We start from the raw sequence: 19,223 nt of genomic DNA on the forward strand, positions 1-19,223 counted from the left end.
GTTAAAAAAGTTTTACTACTTAAGACATGATATTATATACTAATTATTTTACTATTAAGGGCATGCACATCCATTTTCCAATAAGTTGAATGATGTTTTGTTTCAGCCGGGAAATGTTATATGCCTCTAGTCATTTAATGTTAAAGGAACATGAACATCATTGGTGGTGGTGAAGCGACTGGCGGGATACACAACCAATGGGAATAAAAGAGGCTACACTGCCACATCCCCCTACGCGCTTCCTGATCGGTGAACTAGAGCGGATCAAACTTCGCGTCAACAACACGCAGTGTCGGTCCGGTGGAGAAGTGGGACAGTCTGCGGACTTTTTGTATTTTTCTCCCGCGGATTATAGTTTTTTACGTTACACAACCGGTAAAACCTATTGAATGCTTCCTCTATGCGAATTTATTCATACGTTTCGGCATTTTTATTCATCATATCGGATATACATTCTGTTAATCATTGAGCACATTTTAATGTGGGTTGGTTGGGTTTAGCTTCACTTTTGTATGTGACTGGGAAGCGTGTCATTAACAAAGGCTGGATTTCCCCTTGAAACTTCTCGTAGATTATCACATAATTTTATTCAATATTCGGGTCACCGTCCTCATGTTTTAGTTTATTGCCGATGTTTACTTATGTAAACTTTTGTTATATAATTATAGTGCTACTGTACAGGGTTTTATTTTTCCCTCCTTTTTTGAAAGTATCAAAGGACATCAGTGGAGTCGAAGATAAAGAAAGATGCCGCTTCTACACAGAAAGCCGTTCGTCAGACAGAAGCTGCCATCAGACCTCAAACCAGATGAAGAAGTGTTCCTTTGCAAAGTCACACATGAAATCTTCAGGACGTATGAGTACGTGAAGTCAAACCGATACAGTAGCACATTTCAATTTACATTGAGTACTGTATATAGCAAATCTGTATGCTATCAAATCACCACCCGTTCAGTTATAAACTAGTAAAGTTTCACCAAAGTGACAGCAAACGATAGCTACCTTGTTAGCTAGCTCATCCATTTTGCAGTGGTGGGAGATAGTTTACGTACTGTATATAGTTAACTAATTAGCAAATCATCAATACTATATAGTCTGTCTGACTTATTGTGCTTGCCATCATCAGTTTAAATGTGTCGTGGACGTTATTTATATCCACTTGTCCGACTGTTGTTGTTTGACAGGTGTAGCTAACATCGGCTAATTAGCTGGATCAGTCCTAGCTAAGTATGTACACTAAGCTGTTAGTACTGAACTCAGTCAAGAGTACCTAGCTAGCTTACCAAGTAGTTAGCAGCAAGCTTGGCCTGCTAGCAAACTGGTAGCTAGCGTTACAAAACACATAAGACTTGCATCGACTTTAGTTGAGTTCAGGTTATATATATATATTTTTGCCATAGTTTATTTATTATAGCTATGTGAGAGAACTGTTTAATTTAACTAATCAGTCTTGATCAAAGTTATGAAATGGATCCCTGCTTAGAATTTTACATATCGAAGGATGAGACTCAACTCCTTTTTCAGCTCGCCTGAAAAACGTGGTCATTGCTATTGTTGTACTGTAGCTATGAAGATGAATCGGAACCAACTTGCTGTCTGTTTATATCTAAGCAGTTGAAAATGATTTATTTTAGCAATTGCTACACATAAAACAACTTATTTTTATGTAGGACAACATGAGGCTTCTTCAGGGTCTCGAAGAGTAAACGACGGGCATTTGAATTCCCATTCCCAACACGTTAAAAGTTGTCATGTTACTGTACAATTAGTAGAGGGAAGCTGTCTTTCATCATAATTTTAACAATATACAAATGTCTTGTGTATTTTTGTAGGATTGTTTTCTCAAATTGTATTTGTTCAACATGTTTTGAACAACATGTTATATTTATGGTTGTCTAAGGGAAAATATGATGCAAAGCTGATAGAATAGGTTCATTGACTTAAATTTTTCTGGGCAAAATTGGCAAGCTATTTCATGACATCCCACGTTGGGATCCTTGTCTAGAGTACACTTGAGCGAATATGCAATGCCTTGTACTTACTAGTACAACCATCTCCCAACAGTGAGTTCTTTGAGAGGACCATCCTGTGCAACAGTCTGGTGTGGAGCTGTGCGGTAACTGGCAAACCAGGTCTTACGTACCTTGAAGCTTTGGAGAGTGAGAAGAGAGGTCGTCAGAGCCTGCAGAGCTTCCCCTCCGCCCTGGTGGTGCCCTTGCTACATCTCACAGCCCTGACATACCGTACCCGGCTCCATGAGATCTGTGACGATGTCTATTCTTATGTAAAGGAGAGGTTTTTTCCTGGGGAGATTGTGGACGTTGTGAACCGCTCCGGTGCCAGGTAAAGTGTCTTTCCACATTTCCACCCCTAGCATGATCATTTTGCTGTACTGCTATCTATGTTTTTACCCGCACTGGTGTTTCTTTTATCGATAGAATGACCTCCCCTACCGCCATAACAAATGTTGTTGGTTTTCTCCGTATGCGCCAGTCATCAGTTTTACGTTAAATGACTTCCTACTTATTTAATCAGTTTTCTTTTTCCTTCTCAATCATTTGGTATTTTTCACATCTTTCTGAACAACTGCAATGCCTTTTAATGTGTTTATGAGCCTCTGTGCTTTGATAGATTGTCTTTAGCCCGAATGAGTAGAGTTGGCCATGAGGTGTCATGCAAGGGGGACCAGTGCAGCCCTGATATGACAGGACACAGCCCTGGGTGTGTCCTGTGCTTGCAGGGGCTCTTTTCTCCTTCAGACCGAACCCTATGTCTTCCAGCTTTGTCTATATACAATGTCCACTCACTTTGGCTTATTTAACAAGAATCCTCTCCCCAACACATTACAATAAATGATGGAATCTGCTGTAATTTCGATAAATCATTATAAGGGACCCTTCTGTTCTGAGAGGAACTCAGTTGGCCATAACGGGCTGACCTTGCCATGAATAGATAACACAACAGGAGTGAGTGAGTGGGTGGAGCTAAAGCGAGTCCTGTGATTGGCCAAGCATGCACAAGGAGTTGCCCCAGACATAACATAATCACAACATGGCAATAGGCACCAGAGAGCCAGGCAGACAAGAATCAACATGGACCCAGCAGGGGAGGATGGAGGGGAGGGGGCGGAGACACGGCTCAGGGGAAGCGTGCATGTGCTGAGACAATTGCCATGTGGCTTCTGGCTAGGCTTTGAGGGCTTTACTCGGTCATCAACATGCCCTGTCACAGTTGTTCCTGCTTAGCCAGATGTGCTTAAGCTGAAGCCCTGTAAGCAGGTTCAGTATTAGTAGTCTGGTTTTTGGGTTAGGTCAGTAGGTTGGGTATTAAAGCAAGCATGTCCCGGTCTCAAAATGCCTCTTACCATGGTTTATTATTACCATGGTTTGTTGCCATTAGTTACTCCACATATTTGAAATTGGCTGTGGTTTTTATTCATTTAGATTTGTTTTGACTGTTACATTCCAGGCAGCTGTGTGAAATCCTGGATGTGCAGTCTCCCCACCATTCTAACGGGCCAGTCAATGGCCACGCCAAGCTCCAGATGGATGGGGACACCATCGTCATCAGTGACAGTGACGAGGACACCCCTAACAACCCCATATCAAAGGCCAATGGGTCAGTACATAACCCTGCAATGCTAGGCTGCATCTTGAACTACAATGGTTTCTATGTAGTGCAGCTTTTTTAGTGTAGCTACCGAGGACCATGGTTGAAATTCATGGACTAAATGGAGACTAGCCTGCCTTTGCGTATGCATTGTCTTTGTCTATCGTCCATGTTGGCCAGGGTAAAAACCTTTTTTGGTTATTTTCCCCTTATATCTAAAGCAAGAAGAAGAAACCGGTCAACCCGTCTGTATTCAAGTACAGAGTGCGGCCGGTCAAGGAAGGCAGTGACCCCGTATTTACCCGGGCTGGTCAAATCAGGTGAGTCTATAACCGCCGTCTCGACTCAACGAACACATACACTTGCTGTTCTTGTACATTTCATGATACCTTTCTGTTTTTTGCTCTTATGAGAGGTAATCCTGTCTGCCTTGGAACCACTAACCATTATCTTTGCCTTGACCGCCTATTTTAGCCGAAAGAAGAACACGTTTTCACGGGACAGACTAAAGCTGCTTCTTAAACAACACTGTGAACCACAGAATGGAGTCATCGTTCTAAAGGTGACTTGACTTTGTCTTAATGTGACTTTGACGTAATCTGGAATTGGTGTAAAATGTCTGGCGTGTTCCTTTTTAAGCGTCACTTTTTTTTTTTTTTATGTACATAAGTGTTCTTGGCTTAACTTACATGAAGTAAAAGGCTTATCAAAAAAAAAAGTACCAAACAGACTAATTGATTAATTTCAATTGAGTAACTGTATGCTGTGATGTTGTGGCTGACAGTTTGATATTTGTCTTCCCTGCTTAGGCCTCAACTGTTGCCAAGTACAAGTTGGCTGAACAGCACTTCTCCCAGTTCTTCCCCGATGAGCCTCCTGTGTTTGTCTTTAGTCCTCCTCCTAAAGGGCGGGGCAAGCCAAAGAATATCTCTTCTCCTGGAGCGGTGAGGATTGGCAGCATTTGCATCCCATATGGCCTTATGGGCCTTGTTCACAATTGGGATGCCTGCCATATGTAGAGCCTTTGTAATGCATTACGGGACGATGTTTTAATTTGAACAATGTAGACCAAATGGTACTGTTGTAAATTGTAAGCTTGTAATAACTATGCTATTTTTGTTGAACTTGTGAAGGCTGCATGTATTTTGAAGCAATTATTCTTAAGTCAACTGCTTTTGATTTTCTCTAGTTGGGAAACAACTTATTGAAAGCATCCGAGGAGAGGCTTCGTCTGATGCAGCAGAAGGAAGAGATGATGAGTATATGTAAGTGCAAAAACAAGTGTTCTGTGTTAGCATGTCAGTGCTAATATAACCATTTCAAGAGATTTATATGAATGAAGAAAGGTCACAACTTATAACTCCAGAATACGTACAGTCACAACATTAAAAACATTCTTTGGTTATAACTGTCTTGTTCAGCACATGAGAAGTCCAAGCTGAAGAGAGAGCGAGAAGAGAACCTGGAAGCCAAAAAGAAAGAAAAGGAGGACAAAGAGAAGAAGAGGGAAGAGATGAAAAAGATTTTTGAAGAGGAAAAGCAGAGAAGGAAAGAGGAGAAGGAACGTATGAAAGTGGAGAAAGAAAAGGTGAGTTGACTTGTAACTTGAATCAGTGGTTCTCCAGTGTCACCTGACGACACCCAGTTGTCTCACAATTTCAGATCTAAGTCATCAGAATCAGTAGTCAAGGATTTGATGATTATTTGACTAGTTAATTCTTGTGTGCCAGCTTTGAATACATCTAATAAAGGAATTGCTGGTGGTCCTCAGATGAGGTTTGTAAACCACTGGCAAGCATTTAGTTGTATTCAACCTGGTTCACAGTGGATTTCGGAAAGTATTTACAACCCTTAACTTTCTCCATATTTTGTGAATAGTCTTAATTTATAATAACTTTTTTGCCGTCAACCTAAACACAATACCCCATAATGACAAAAATGTGTTTTTAGGTGTGTGAAAATAGTTGAAAAACTCAAACACTCAAGTATCTTATTTACTTAAGTTATTTGCCGTAACACTTCATATGGAGCTCCGCTGAATCGTTTGTCCTGTGATCCTGCTTGATGTCTTCAGATGGCATCCATCTGTGGAAAATTCCGCTGGACATTTTTTATAAGGGGATGCGTCTGCATAAGGTCCCACGCTTCACAGCGCATGTCGGAGGATTCTTCTATTTTTTTTACTTAACCCAACATTTGTAAAAAGTTAACCCGATGGCACTGTAGAATGTTCTGTGCTTATCATTGCCCTCTGTTGCAGGAGAGGGAGAAGCTGAAGGAAGAAAAAAAGAAATATGCAGAACGACTAAAGATATGGAGCAAGCCCAGAGAAGACTTGGAGTGTGAGGACCTCAAGGTGATTACTAAAATCTCTTTAGTTGGATTTGATTGTCCCCCTCCTCCCTATTTGAAGTTTATTTAGGATGTAAGTTGGTTGCTACCCTAAGTTCAGGCCTGTGAGTGCTTTATTGCCCGTTTCTATGGTGAACATAAGTTAACAATACTGTATTCCTCAAAACCGGTATGGGACGCAGATCCCTCGTTTCCACAGGTTTTACCCTAAATACCAGAAATGATTCTGTTTTCATTGACCAGTGGCTGTGGCCGGGTACAGTGCCTCTCACTTTGTGCCATGCCCCAGACTTGAGGACTTAGGGCGGGGTTTGTGGGTTGATGCGTCACGTGCTGTGAAAACGCAGCATGTTGAGCTTTTCGAATGGCAATGTGTATCATTTGCTTAGATCGGATGAAACCCATCACGAGAAGACTAACAAACAGATCCTTGATAAAATAAAGCGGCAGTACAGGGAAGAAAAGACTCTCAACTGAAGGAGCGACCGTCGGTTGTACGATGCCATTGACTCAATTGAAGTATGGAGGGGTTAGACTCTGTATTACAAACAAACTGAGCATGGTGTTGTTTGATTGCCATATACATTTAGCCTTTTATTTCGTAACCATTAAGCCAAAGTTTACTCCCCCCTCCCCATCCGAGTCCCTCCTTAAGTCTTTGGTACTAAACATATGATCGAATACCGTAAAGTCTAGAGCCAACGTTAGCATAAATCACGGTGTAGCCCTGGTTCCCGGGGTAAATCACCAGTGGAAATGTGGCAAGAATCTGGCGGAGGATCCCAAATGGTATCTATAAGCTAGAAATTCTACTGAATTCAGTTATTTTGTTTTGGTTCTGGTGACTTGACTCTTACTGACTCCCTCTGTCCAGGATCTCCCAACCCCTGTCCCAGTGAAAACCCGCCTGCCCACAGAGCTGTTTGGAGATGCCCTCATGGTTTTGGAGTTCCTCAAAGCCTTCGGCGAGCTCTTTGACCTCAAAGACGAGTTCCCCGACGGCATCACGCTTGGTAACAGAAAACAATAATTGGTTCTTAGTTTCCATTTTTGTTATTTTTAATGTTATTACTACTGTGTGTCACTTGTTTTCTTACTATGGCAACCTTGTTTGTATGTTGCAGAGGTACTGGAGGAGGCTCTGGTTGGTTCTGACCCTGAGGGGCCACTCTGTGAGTTGCTCTTCTTCTTCCTGTCGGCGATCTTCCAGGCCTTGGCGGAGGAGCAGGAGGAGGTTGCCCGTGACCAAGTGGCTGAGGCTGAAACCAAAGGTAGGGACAAACTCGCCCTCAACAACGCCAACGGAAACTACTGAGACAACTTCTGATCTGAAACGTAGTGGGTCTGCCTAATATGTACCTGACTCTGAAAGGATCTGGTTTGTTTGTGTTGTTGTGGAAATCTATATATCAACCTAAGCTGGATCAGATCTGACCCGTGTGTAGTATGTGAAGCCAACTTTAATCTATTTGCATGCTAAAAAGGAGTATAATTGAATTATGAAAACAAATCTTTCTGTGTTGTTCCATATCTTTATAAAATGCTCAGACCTGGCCTGTGATTCCAATTCCAAACGATTTGGGTGGGTGAATTTGTCTTGTTCTAGATCTGAGTGAGGTCCTGGATGATGATTCTGACCCGACCCAGTCCGCCATCAGTGCTGTGGCTTCCCTGGCTGCTGCCTGGCCTCAGCTCCACCAAGGTGAGGGGAGGCCAGCACTATTAACGTCAGTGTTCTGACCCATGTGTTTATGTGCTGAGAGATTGATTACACTGCATGACAGTGGTTCTGTGGTGTTACCGGACTTGTTACCATACTGTGGTCTGCACTGACTGCAATATATCTGCCTGGCTCTTCATTACACTGGGTTAGTCCACAGAATACTAATACAGGCTGTGTCTCTGTTTGTAGGTTGCAGTCTGAAGCAGTTGGACCTGGATAGCTGTACTCTGTCAGAGATCCTGAGGCTGCACATCTTGGCATCGGGGGCCGATTGCAACTCCGCCAACGCCAAGTTCCGTTACCAGAAACAGGGGGGCTTTGGCTCTATGGATGACCCCTGTGTTGAGCTGAGACTGGCCAACCCAGGGCTGGTCAAGAAGCTGTCCTGCACTGCTGTCTACGACTTGTTGCCAGGTTAGATGGATGGGTGTGCACGCACGCACTGTTTTGGAGCTGCATGTTGTTGGGAAAACACCGGAGTGATCGTAAAGCTTGATACCTTGTCCAGCGTGAGTGTAACGGATCTGTTGTGTTCTGGTGTTCCCAGGTGAGAAGCTGAAGATCCTCCATGCTCTGTGTGGGAAGCTGCTGACTCTGGTGTCCACCAGGGACTTCATAGAGGACAGCGCTGACGAGCAGAGGCAAGCCAAGCAGGAGCTCCGGGAACTGAAGGCTGAGCAGCACCGCAGAGAGCGGGAGGAGGCCGCTGTCAGGGTACGCAAGAGGAAGGAGGAGAAGTTGAAGGAACAGGAGTTGAAACTGAAAGAGCTTAAGGAGAAACACGAGAAGCTAATGGAAGAGGAGGGAAGAAATGGCCACCTCAACACCAGTACTGAGAGCCTGAAGGATGAGCATCAGACCGAGGACGAGGACGAGCAGACGACCAAGAAGAGTACGTTTTCGCCATTGGTCCTCGCCTGCTTAGAATACCTTTACATTGAATGCTTCGTACATCGTGCTCCTCCTTTTTGTTTTTGTGTGGGGAACCGTACAGTAGGTGGTCTTTGTGGGGGATGTTCTACATGGTTCTATTTAACTACCAGTTGATTGTGTAATAGTCCCCACTAGCTATCTTAAGTATTTCTGTGTCTGCTGTTGTGATAAGTTATCCTTTGGTTTCACTCCTAAAGGCAGCGATTCCAAAGAAAAGCAGCTGAAAGAAGACCCCAGGGAGGAGGTGAGCTCACGTCTAAGCCCGGAGGAACTTGCTCAACAGCAGCAGAGGGAAAAGGAGCTTCAGGAGCGCATCCAGAAAGCTGCAGCCTGTACCTACATTCTCCCCCTGGGGCGCGACCGCCTCTACCGCCGCTACTGGCTCTTCCCCTCCACCTCTGCCCTCTTTGTGGAGGACGACTACTTCGGCCTGACTGAGGACATGCTTGAACTCCGGAAACCAACTCTTGAGCAAGAGCCACCCAAGGCTGAAGAGGAAGACATGGAGCTGTCACACAACAAATCTGGAAATCCGGAGGACCTCTCCCAGACAGGCCCTGACTCCAAACCCGTCCAAACCCGCTCTGCTCCTCCAGTGAACCGTCCTAACCAGTGGGCCTTCTACAGCTGCCCCCAGGAGGTGGAGGCCCTGATCGAGGCCCTGAACCCACGAGGCCACAGGGAGAGCACCCTGAAGGAGGCCCTGCTGCAGGAGAAGGAACGTATCACACAACTCCTCAGTAGTCCTGCTACAGCCCCTGACTGCCACCCCCACCCAGGTACTGACTGCCAACACATTGACCTTTGTAGTAGCCAGATTAGTAGGGCCTGTGGTTGGAGAGCCTCAACCAAATTGCAAATCTATTGTCCACATCAACATTTGTTTTGTCTCACTGCGCTTCTGCTCGCAGTCACTTGAAGAGTGAATGATTGATTCATCACCCCCTGACTGAAGTCAAATGTCCTGGGGGAATGTGTGGAGCGGTCCCACTAGAGGATGAATGTGGGGTGTTCATTGTTTGCCTGGTGTTTGCAGAGAATAAACCGGAGGCTGCGGTTAACAAAGCTGCCTTAACGAAGTCCAAGGTTGGCCCTGCTTTGTCTGAAGGCACAGCAGCTCCTGCTGAGAACTTCATGGCCAACAGGCTGAGGGACCTGCTGCTGGATATAGAGGACCGCATCTACCAGGGTACACTGGGGCAAGTCAAGGTATGGTCCATGGCACTTTCCTTTAAAAAGGAGTTTTCCTTTTAATGTGAAATGACAAAGCCAGTTTTAAATGTTAATTAACATATTCAGTTTCAACAAAACTCTTTCAGCACTTAAAGTTTAAATGTCCTCTTATTTGTAGGCTTAAAAATATAATTGGAGTTTTTTTTTTCTTCTCTAGTAGAACCACCATGTCAACCATGTGTGTTTTGCTTTGTTGAATACCCTATCATGCAGATGCTTTGTGTAATGGAAAGCTTAATGTTTCACTAAGCCAGTAGATCTTTGTTCTCTGTGGCTGAGGGGTTAGAGGCTGTGGTTTTGTCCTGGTCATCACTGATATTGATGTTTTCGCCAGCACTGACATTTCTATTTTAAATACTGTATTAGAGAGGCCTCATCCAGAAGCGTATGCCCCAGGGTCTTTTAATTCACTGGTAAAGTAATGTAAGATAGACTTGAGTTTTGTTTGGCTTTGTCTTTCTCTGGTGCCAACAGTGTTGTGTTGAATAGAAGAACTGTTTTCAGGTAAAAAAAATAAGACACTCTTGGCAGTGCATATGTGAACTCCAGAAGTGGGATGAGGGACTTGCTGAGTGACTCAAAAGGCCTGTCTGTGCTCCAGACTGCAACCAAATGTTCACATTTTGCCACCCTTTTTCTTTACTCTTAAAAAAATTGGTTGTCCATGCGTCTTCACTGAAACAACAAATCCTATTTTGAGTGGGCTGCACCTCGTCCTCCCCCTCAGACCTGAGGGACGTGATGCTGTTTACAATGTTGTGAACAGTCATGTTCCCACTCTATCCAGTGGGTGTTAAAGAATATTGCGTCGTTATAATATATATACCGCAGTTCATTTTGCCTCATTCCTTACAGAGCAAAACCCTTATGTCTTCAAGTTCAACACCAATTTTGTTTCAACCGCGTTTACCTTAAAACCGTACTAGCAATAACTTTCTCACTCCTATTCACAAGGAGGGTTGTGTATATAGAATCATGGCTAGTTATCAGTTGGATGTTTGGTGGCAGTGGGTCTTGTGGTGTTCTGGGTGTTACTGGCTAATCAAAATCAGTCAAAAGATATGTTTACTGAATGACTGAAAGATCTGAACCAGTGAAGATCTGAACTTTCTATCACTAGTCCTTATTGGCCATGTTGAGATCTAGCATGCCAAATCAGAAGACATTTTCTAAAATGTAAGATTATAACAACTCAACCCATGGGGTGCGACGTAATCATGTGTCAGTGACACCAACTGACAGACTCCATAGCACCAGAGCCACCAGTGGAAAATGGTTAGTTTGGAGTCCTGCATGCCATTTGCCGCAATAGGAACTGGTTTTGTCTTCAGAGAGCACTAAAGTTTTGCTCCAGCACCTTCTTGTTTCTCAGGAGCTCCCTCTTGTTTGGCATTCTGAGTAGATGCTCTGAATGGTGAAGCCACGTCAGTAACATCCACTGGAATGGGAGGCTTCCGCCAACTTCTTGCAAAGGATTTGAAATAGGTTTGAAAGAAATGGGGTATTGTCTGAAAGAAATGGCAGTGTGATGTTGATTACACCTATATACACATTTTCAACATAATCCTCAATATAGTGTTCAAGTGCTGCTCTTAAATATTGTTTAAACATTTAAAAGAAGCTGTAGGCTGTAGATGGAATATGATAATTATCTATACTTTTAAGTAGGCACCATTATGATAATGTATTAATTGAAGGGCCTTTTAAAGCATGGAAACCTTACTGAAGGTGTCCAAAACATTGGAGTCTTTAAACATGCTGGCCTTTGCCATGTTTGCACCATTGATATACAAGCTTTTCATTTAAGCTGCATGGTCCCTGTAGAAGTGTGAGCTTTGCCACCACTGACCTTTTAAAGCTAAAACTATTGGGCTTGGTTGCCCTACTGGACCATTTCTTAACTTAGTGTTGGCTCAAGATTTGGTAGAAATATGTTTGTGATAGAATCTTGTCTTTTTGTCTGGTTTGTCTGCTTTTAGAAGCGGTTTTTCTGCATAAACACATCTGCTTGCCAGGCCTGTTTGGCTGGTTGTGGTTTTAACCATGCAGTCATTGTGAAGTGGCCAATGGTGTTTGTTTTATTTTATTTGTATGATTTAATTTTGTTGCCTTCAGTATTGTCACCAATCAAACACTTTTTGAACAGGAAGAGCATTTGATTAATCTCAGTCAGTGGTTCAACCCAAGACATTCCCATACCTCCCATGTGCCCTTTTTGGGCATCAAATAGACACTTCAGCAGCGTCCTGAAGCCCTTTTTCGTCACAGCCCCTGCTTCTAAAAAAGCTGTCTGTGAGGGGATACCTCTGGATTGTCCTCTTGTATTGCATCGCAGACTCGAAGCATATCGCAGTGCTTGTCGTGTCATTACTTCTTCAGTAAATCTTCAGTGAATGAAAGGATTGGCGTTTGTCCGACATGACTGCTTGATCTTGTAGGTGATGGATAGGAGTGCGTGGAGAAAGGCACTAGAGGATGGCCACTATGAACTACTGAGCCCTGAGCTGAAGGAGAACGGAGATGTGGAGAACATGGAAATAAATGATAACAATGTGAAAAAAGAAAGGTACGTGCTCTGGGTCTTGACCAGGAATGTTTGTAGTCTGTCATAAGGTCCACCAGGAGGTTAGATGGATCTAAGGAGGCTGGTCACATTAGCAGTTTTGTAGCTGTGGTTACATCAAAGTAACAAAACTGCTAAATCAATAAAGCGTTTGTCTTTCTACAAATATAGGTTACAGATTCCTGTGGTCAGGTTACAGGAGCTGAGGGGAGACACCAAGAGGTTAGCTATATCTACATTGATGTGCATTTACAGTGAGCCCTCAGTATGGCTGCATTCATTGAGGAGTTCAATGACCGCTACCAGCCACTAAGAAATAACCTCTGTTCTGAGGCATCGCAGGATCAGTTTATTTCAACCAGAAGGTAATATCTTTTTTATTTTTGTTGGTGTGCAGGTTGCATGTGTCCTTGTTAAGGTTTCAGGAGCTGAAGGAGGAGAGTGTGAGCGCAGCGTCCACCACCCCCAGCACCCCTCAGCTGGCCAACCACACGGTCCACTACCTGGCCCAGGCCCTGGCCCACATCCAACAGGGCATCGAGAGGAAGTTCCTGAAGGCTCCACTTGGTAAGCCAGCAGACCTCATCCTCATGCAGTCCTCCTCTTCCTGTAGAGAGGAGGACTGAACCTTGACTGCATCAAGATGCTGGATAGGTCATCGTTTTTTTTGCTATGCTGTGCAACATGGTTTGATGCCCTAATAGATCGTAGCAATGTATTAAAAATAGGATAATGTAAACTGTATTGCGCACAGGGCTGAACAATTTGGATGAAAAGAATTTCGTTTTTTATTTTGGCTGTATACTGCAATTAAGATTTTCAGACACTTACCTATTTCAAGGTACCCCGTCTAAAACATTGTCATGTGTCCTCATTCTAAGAAGAGGCTTTGGGTAGTTGCCTGTGGTTAGGCAAACCTTCTCAACCACTCCATGATCTGTGTCAAGGATGTAGGGAAGGTAGTGACCGTGAAGCTGAGCAGGCACATGAAAAACCAATGACGGATTACACTCGCATGACACCAGGCAACCAGAAACCGTGGATATTTGCGAGTAAAATTAATGTCGCAATTTTGATCATAATTTGAATGGGACTGCCTTAATTGTAAGTTGCTCAAAGTATTTGCGGAATGGGCATGGATACTGCCATCTTTATGGATTTGTACTATGTTCCCAAATGGCCCCCTGTATCTATTATATTGCACTACTTCTTACCAGGGCCTATGGGTATCAGGGTGTCATATGGGATGACTATAGAACAGGCTAATTGAAAGTCTTTTAACCTCGGGCAAGATGTCGCTCAAAAGGATCTTCTGTATCAGAGGATCTCGTAACGGACCTTAGTTACATGGTAGGCTGGATGATGGCGCCATCTGCTCTGACCTGTATATTTTCATACATTAACTGGTAAATAATGTTTGTATATTTGTTACCTTTTAGCATTTAACGCTTTTCATTTCTGTTAAACGTGTCAACTGATATCCATGGATACAATTGTCATTCATTCCTACAGGTGATGAAGAGGCTAAAAAGGACCAGAAGGTGAAAAAGAGAGACAAGAGGAAAGATGAGGATCAGAACAGTGAAGGTAAGGTTAATGGCAGGAAAGATGAGGCTCAGGACAGTGTAGGTAAGGTTAATGAGGGCCAAATAAACACTTTCTTTCCTGACATGTTTACCTGGTCTCTTGTTGTTTGGTTTATTTTTCTATATAGTTTTACTCCAGTGAGACTCGCCTAATGAAAGAAGATAACAATCAGTCATGGGAACCAGAATATAAAATTCAATAGATGTATTACAAATAATTTGACATAATAATGTTTAATGCTTTCCCCTATAGTCAGTCGTGTAATGTCTAACTGGGTCAGGGTCAAAACTTTGGCAGAATAGGCTTAATTGTTTTTGCCCTTAAATGTTTTGTTTGTGCTCCTGCTGTGTTTTGTATATTGGACACATCATTTGAGGTGATGATGTCATCAGGAATAACATGCTCCTACTTGACTCAAAATAGTCTCATTCGTTTGTGTTCCATCTGTGCATGTTTGTGCTGAATTTGTTTAATATTAAAGAATACTTTATAGGTCATTCTGAGGTCACTCAGCCCCCCCAACATGTTCTAAATTCACTCAAAATAGGCTAAATCATTGGTTCAGTTTTAAAATCTGTTTATGCTGCTGTAATTGTTTTTAGATATTAAATAGAATTGTATAGGTCATTCTGTAGTTTCCATTCGTTGCCTCTTACTCATAGAGGTGAAGGCTATTTTGCCTCTTTCCTTGGTTTCACAGGCAAAATATGAACCTCTTATCTAGCTGCCTGTCTAAACCTAAAACACCGGTGACAGCATTGCCTTGTGTACAATGTATCTAATAGACCGTCTTCAGTCTGGGAGATCTCTCTCGCTTGGAAAATCTTTACCATTTCACTGTCAGTACCGAAACAAGTATCTTACTACAGCGCTAGTAGCTACCAGAAACTTCTGCCCGAGATCTGAAGAACAGGTTTAAGACCTCACATGTTAAGCACATGCGTGTGGTAAAAAAAAATCGTATACTAATCTGACGCCTGGCTAATCAGTTGTCTGAACGATCATATGACTTGTGTCCTGAAGTCCTTTTTCTGTCGCTCCCTATGGGGCGTCTTGTTCAAAGTCGTCACTTTTAGACAAACATGGCTGTTCATTTGGTCTGGTAACTATGACGACTACCATGGAACGCTGACCATGGGGAATAGGAACGCTGTCATTTGAACTGTCCAAAAAATCTAAGATCTAATGACGTGAATATTTGTCTAAACCTATTTATTGTAGCTGGCCCGCATTGTGAGTAAGTTTACGCTGCTAAACATTTAGAAACACTTGTGCTCAGTCCCGTCATGTCTTTGACCCTCAGATGGTAGTGACAGCGGCCGAGGTGTGAAAACGGTCCAGGAGCGCTGGAGAGAATCCCTGCTGGGCTGTTCCAGCCTGTCCCAGGTCTTCCTACACCTCTCCACCCTGGAGCGCAGTATAATCTGGGCCAAGTCCCTGCTCAACGCCCGCTGTAAGATCTGTCGCCGGAAAGGAGATTCAGAGAACATGCTGTTGTGTGACGGCTGCGACCGGGGACACCACATCCACTGTGTCCGTCCCAAACTCAAGGTAAGATGGTGAAGCTGTGGATTCCCCGTTTATTAAAATTGTATAGGAGGAATTCACTTAGGTTTGAAAGACATAAGGGGAATTCCATTTGGTAAACAAAAAGGTGACCCTGATTTAAAGCACCACAGATATATCCTTTGTTTCTTTATAATAGACTTTGTATTGTAAGGTATTATATCCTCAGTGTGCCCGTGCCGTCATCTGAAATTCTTCTTTCGCGCCACGTTGTGCAGGCTGTCCCAGAAGGGGACTGGTTCTGCCCGGAGTGCCGGCCCAAGCGGCGAGCCAACCGCCTCACCTCCCGCCAACGCTCCTCGGTCGACTCTGAAGAGGAAATGGAGGAAGAAGATGGGTCTGAGGAAGAGGAGGAGGAAGAATCAGAAGAGGAGGAGGAATCGGAGGACCAAGAGACTGAGGAGGAAGAGGAAAAAAGGTGTGTTTTGAGTGTCACTAGTTATGTTCGTTTCCATTAATCAAAAACAAGCCGGCCAATGTTTATTCAGATATTTGAAGCTTGCCTGTCACTTATGTCTCCCTAAACTCTAGTGTCACTAAAAAGGGACGCACTTCTGTGAAACCACCTGTGCCCACTACCAAACGAGGTCGGCCAAGTAGCAGGACCAACACAAACTCATGTCATTCCCCTCCTCGGAGCCAGCAGACCACCCCCAAACAAGCCCTGTCAACAGGGAAATCCTCTAAGTCCTCAGGGAAGAAGCCCAGCCCGTTCTCCAACAGCAGACCCCCTCCCCGGCCTGGCAGCAGAGTCAGCTCCCGGCTCAGTCAGGAGATACTGGCCACCAACGGCACTTCCAGCAGACCAGGCAGCCAACCCACTCCTTCTCCCTCTCAGACAGACTCTCGTAAAAGACCCATCTCTCGTAAGAACATTTGAGACACGGGGGAGTTTGACTTCTTGGAGAATTTTATATTGCTGTAGATATATTTTATTTGTATTTGCAGATAATCTCCCCCCCAAACTAAAAATCCTCTATACAGAACATTTCAATTTAGCACTTTAAAATATATTTTTTGGGGGGTGGGGAGGGTCCAACATAATATTTTTTCTGTTAGGGATTTCTTTTTTACCGCCCAGTGCAGTCTCTTGGTTAAATGAATTTTTCCTCATTGCTGCTCCTCTTCCTTCCTCCAGCAGATGTCTCCCCTAAGCCTAAGATGATACTAACGCCGTCAGTCTCGGGTTCTTCGTCCAATCGCCGCAGCTCAGGGAGGAACCTGGGAGTCCATGAATTGTCGGCCTGTGAGCAGCTCACTGTAGAGCTGGTCAGACATGAAGACAGCTGGCCCTTCATGAAACTGGTGTCCAGGACACAGGTAACATTTCATTAAAGAGTATCACCAAAGAATCCCAGGGAAGCCTGATGTTACCAGTTTTTTTTTTTTTATAGAAATTGTTACATTTCATATTAAGGATCCTGAGTAGGTGGTTGCATTACCCCATGATTTAGTATAAAATACACACACACTTTCCTACAACTAGCTGTCAACTTTAATTATTGTTTTTAACTTCCTGTGCAGGACTAATTAATTGGCCATCAACATGAAATGCATGTTGGTTTTCGGATTCATTAAGAATGTAAACTTTGGTCAATTAGACCATGCTCATTCATGAGAATATTTCTTTCAGAATATTTATTTTCCCAAGTTGGCTGGCTATCACTGGTCTTTATAACCCCTTAATATGCCTTTCCTGACTGCTGCAGGTTCCAGACTACTACGATATCATCAAGAGACCTATTGCATTGAGCACTATCAGAGAAAAGGTCAACAACTGTCAATATAAAACAGCCAGTAAGTTTTGTTTTGCTTTTACTGAAACCTGCACGCATTAAAAGGCTTGAGCCATCTTCCTGTTCAATTTAGTGGAATTTGTACTGAGCCAATTGTAATTATTGTGGCTGTAAGCGTTCTTCTATATTCCAAAAGTTTGGATTTCAAATCAAATGATCAAATCAAATTATTAAGAGGTTAAAGTATAGATTCTCAGCTTTTGAGGCTGTTTGCGTTTCATCATGGAAGGTTGTTCAAGGGATTTGTCATTTATGCAGGCACAAGAAAGCTGTAAATGTTAAGTCTTGATTGTAAGCTATGCTTCAGGACCAAAGGAGGTGTCAAGGAAGGTACTGATGTTGTTATTGCTTTTTTATTATTATTTTGAGGACACAGAATTAGAAATAAATCCAAAACCTACAAAAACTTAACGCTTACTAAAACGAGTTTCTTTGGAAGATTAAAAAGGAAAGCACTGGTGAGGTCAGAAGTTGTGGAAGCCCTGGTAGACTCTCCTTATAATCCTGAAGTTTTACAGTGTAGCGCCAAATGACACAAGTGCATTATGTATTTTAATTCAACATGCAATGCTAGTTAGTTTCCTGCTGATATGTTACTGCATACCACCAGATTTGATTATTTCTAATTATCCTTTTTCTCCTTTTGTCTCAGTGGAGTACATTGAGGATGTGGAGCTCATGTTTGCCAACTGTTTACAATACAACCCTCGTCACACCAATGAGGCTAGAGCAGGAATTAGGCTCCAAGCCTTCTTCACTTCTGAGATCTCTAAACTGGGGCTGCTGGACCGGACCTCTCCCCCACAAAAGCGGTCTCGCGTGTAACGGTGATTGACTGAAACTGCTGGGACTTTTTCATTAGTGAACCCAGTTTAAAAAAAGGTTTGAATACAATAGTTTCTTGCAGGACATTCAGGTTTGCTTAATCTTGTTTCTGGTAAATACACCATGCAATGGACTTTTATTTTATTTTTTTGTAAACATTCCCAAAAAGCTTTTTGGTAGTGTAAATGTCATTGTTTCCCAAGATAATGCAGCAACAACTAACCTTCTGTGAAAGTATTTGCACTGAATATTTGAAAACCAGTCCTTCCTATGGTATTCACTCAGGGTAAACTAATGGTTATTTTGGAGAAACAAAAATATTTTTCAGTGCATTTAACTTCTATTTCCTGGCAGCATTTCTAGACTACTATTTTTGTGCAATTTGCACATTATTTTCCTGTGTGACTACTTCAGTTAATTTTGATTAACTTAACATGGTCAGTTTTTTTATTTATTAGTTTCACATTTGAACCAGTACAAAGAACAATATCCCATCTTTCAGTGAAACACTACACTGGAAACCAATATCATTTATTTCCTGTTATTCCTTGGTTATTTATTTAGTTTTGAATGTAATAACTTGCTTTATTTATAATATTTTTATAGAACATGCTTGTTTTGTTTTTGTAAAGAATGATTGACATAGTTCTGAGTTCAAAATGTAGAAAAACTGTTTTGGATAGGGTTTAAAATACTGAGTTGTCCCAGCTGTCTCTTGCTTTGTATTTGCCATTGTGTGTACATTTTCTATATGTAAATAAATGGATTTGTTTAATATGTCTTGCAGGTAGTCTGTCGATTTTGTTTTACGTGCTGAATTAGTAAATGTGACGTCTATACATTACATGGGTATGGTTTTCATCTGAGTGAGAATTGGCTACATTTCTGGTTGAGTCTGAAAAACGACTGTTTGCCTGAGTTGGCCAGGGGTGTGTATTCATTCTGCTAAACAGTTGACGTTTCTTTTGAACAAATGGATGGTCCTGCCTGTAACGTTATTTTTCACTAAACTAAAACGTGCTATTTAGTTTAATAC

General features: G+C 42.7%; 1 protein-coding gene across 2 annotated transcripts; it reads left to right on the forward strand.

The window, feature by feature from the left end:
• Positions 1-229: 229 nt before the first annotated feature.
• On the forward strand, positions 230-18,967 carry baz1a (bromodomain adjacent to zinc finger domain, 1A). Of its 2 annotated transcripts, none has more exons than XM_010892960.4 (27): positions 230-375; positions 711-860; positions 2,065-2,343; positions 3,469-3,618; positions 3,831-3,929; positions 4,084-4,171; positions 4,419-4,553; positions 4,799-4,874; positions 5,031-5,197; positions 5,870-5,965; positions 6,836-6,974; positions 7,086-7,232; positions 7,568-7,663; positions 7,874-8,098; positions 8,232-8,576; positions 8,815-9,396; positions 9,654-9,826; positions 12,289-12,416; positions 12,585-12,635; positions 12,811-12,980; positions 13,926-14,000; positions 15,304-15,551; positions 15,785-15,984; positions 16,098-16,432; positions 16,705-16,886; positions 17,276-17,363; positions 18,015-18,967. In XM_010892960.4, the coding sequence occupies exons 2-27, from the start codon at positions 748-750 to the stop codon at positions 18,185-18,187; spliced, it is 4,560 nt and encodes a 1,519-aa protein (XP_010891262.2). In that variant the 5' UTR covers positions 230-375; positions 711-747; the 3' UTR covers positions 18,188-18,967. The 2 variants fall into 2 exon arrangements, with proteins under 2 accessions (XP_010891262.2, XP_010891264.2); XM_010892962.4 differs by having other exon boundaries at positions 16,708-16,886.
• Positions 18,968-19,223: the final 256 nt, after the last annotated feature.

The sequence above is a fragment of the Esox lucius genome, chromosome 15 (genome assembly GCF_011004845.1).
Source record: "Esox lucius isolate fEsoLuc1 chromosome 15, fEsoLuc1.pri, whole genome shotgun sequence".
NCBI classification, from domain to species: Eukaryota; Metazoa; Chordata; class Actinopteri; order Esociformes; family Esocidae; genus Esox; species Esox lucius.

Excerpts from the sequence above, each read along its gene's own strand:
- baz1a (XM_010892960.4), top strand. The coding sequence starts at position 748 with ATGCCGCTTCTACACAGAAAGCCGTTCGTCAGACAGAAGCTGCCATCA. Across the intron at positions 9,827-12,288 it reads GTACACTGGGGCAAGTCAAG|GTGATGGATAGGAGTGCGTG; the intron begins GTATGGTCCATG and ends TTGATCTTGTAG. Across the intron at positions 17,364-18,014 it reads CTGTCAATATAAAACAGCCA|TGGAGTACATTGAGGATGTG; the intron begins GTAAGTTTTGTT and ends CTTTTGTCTCAG.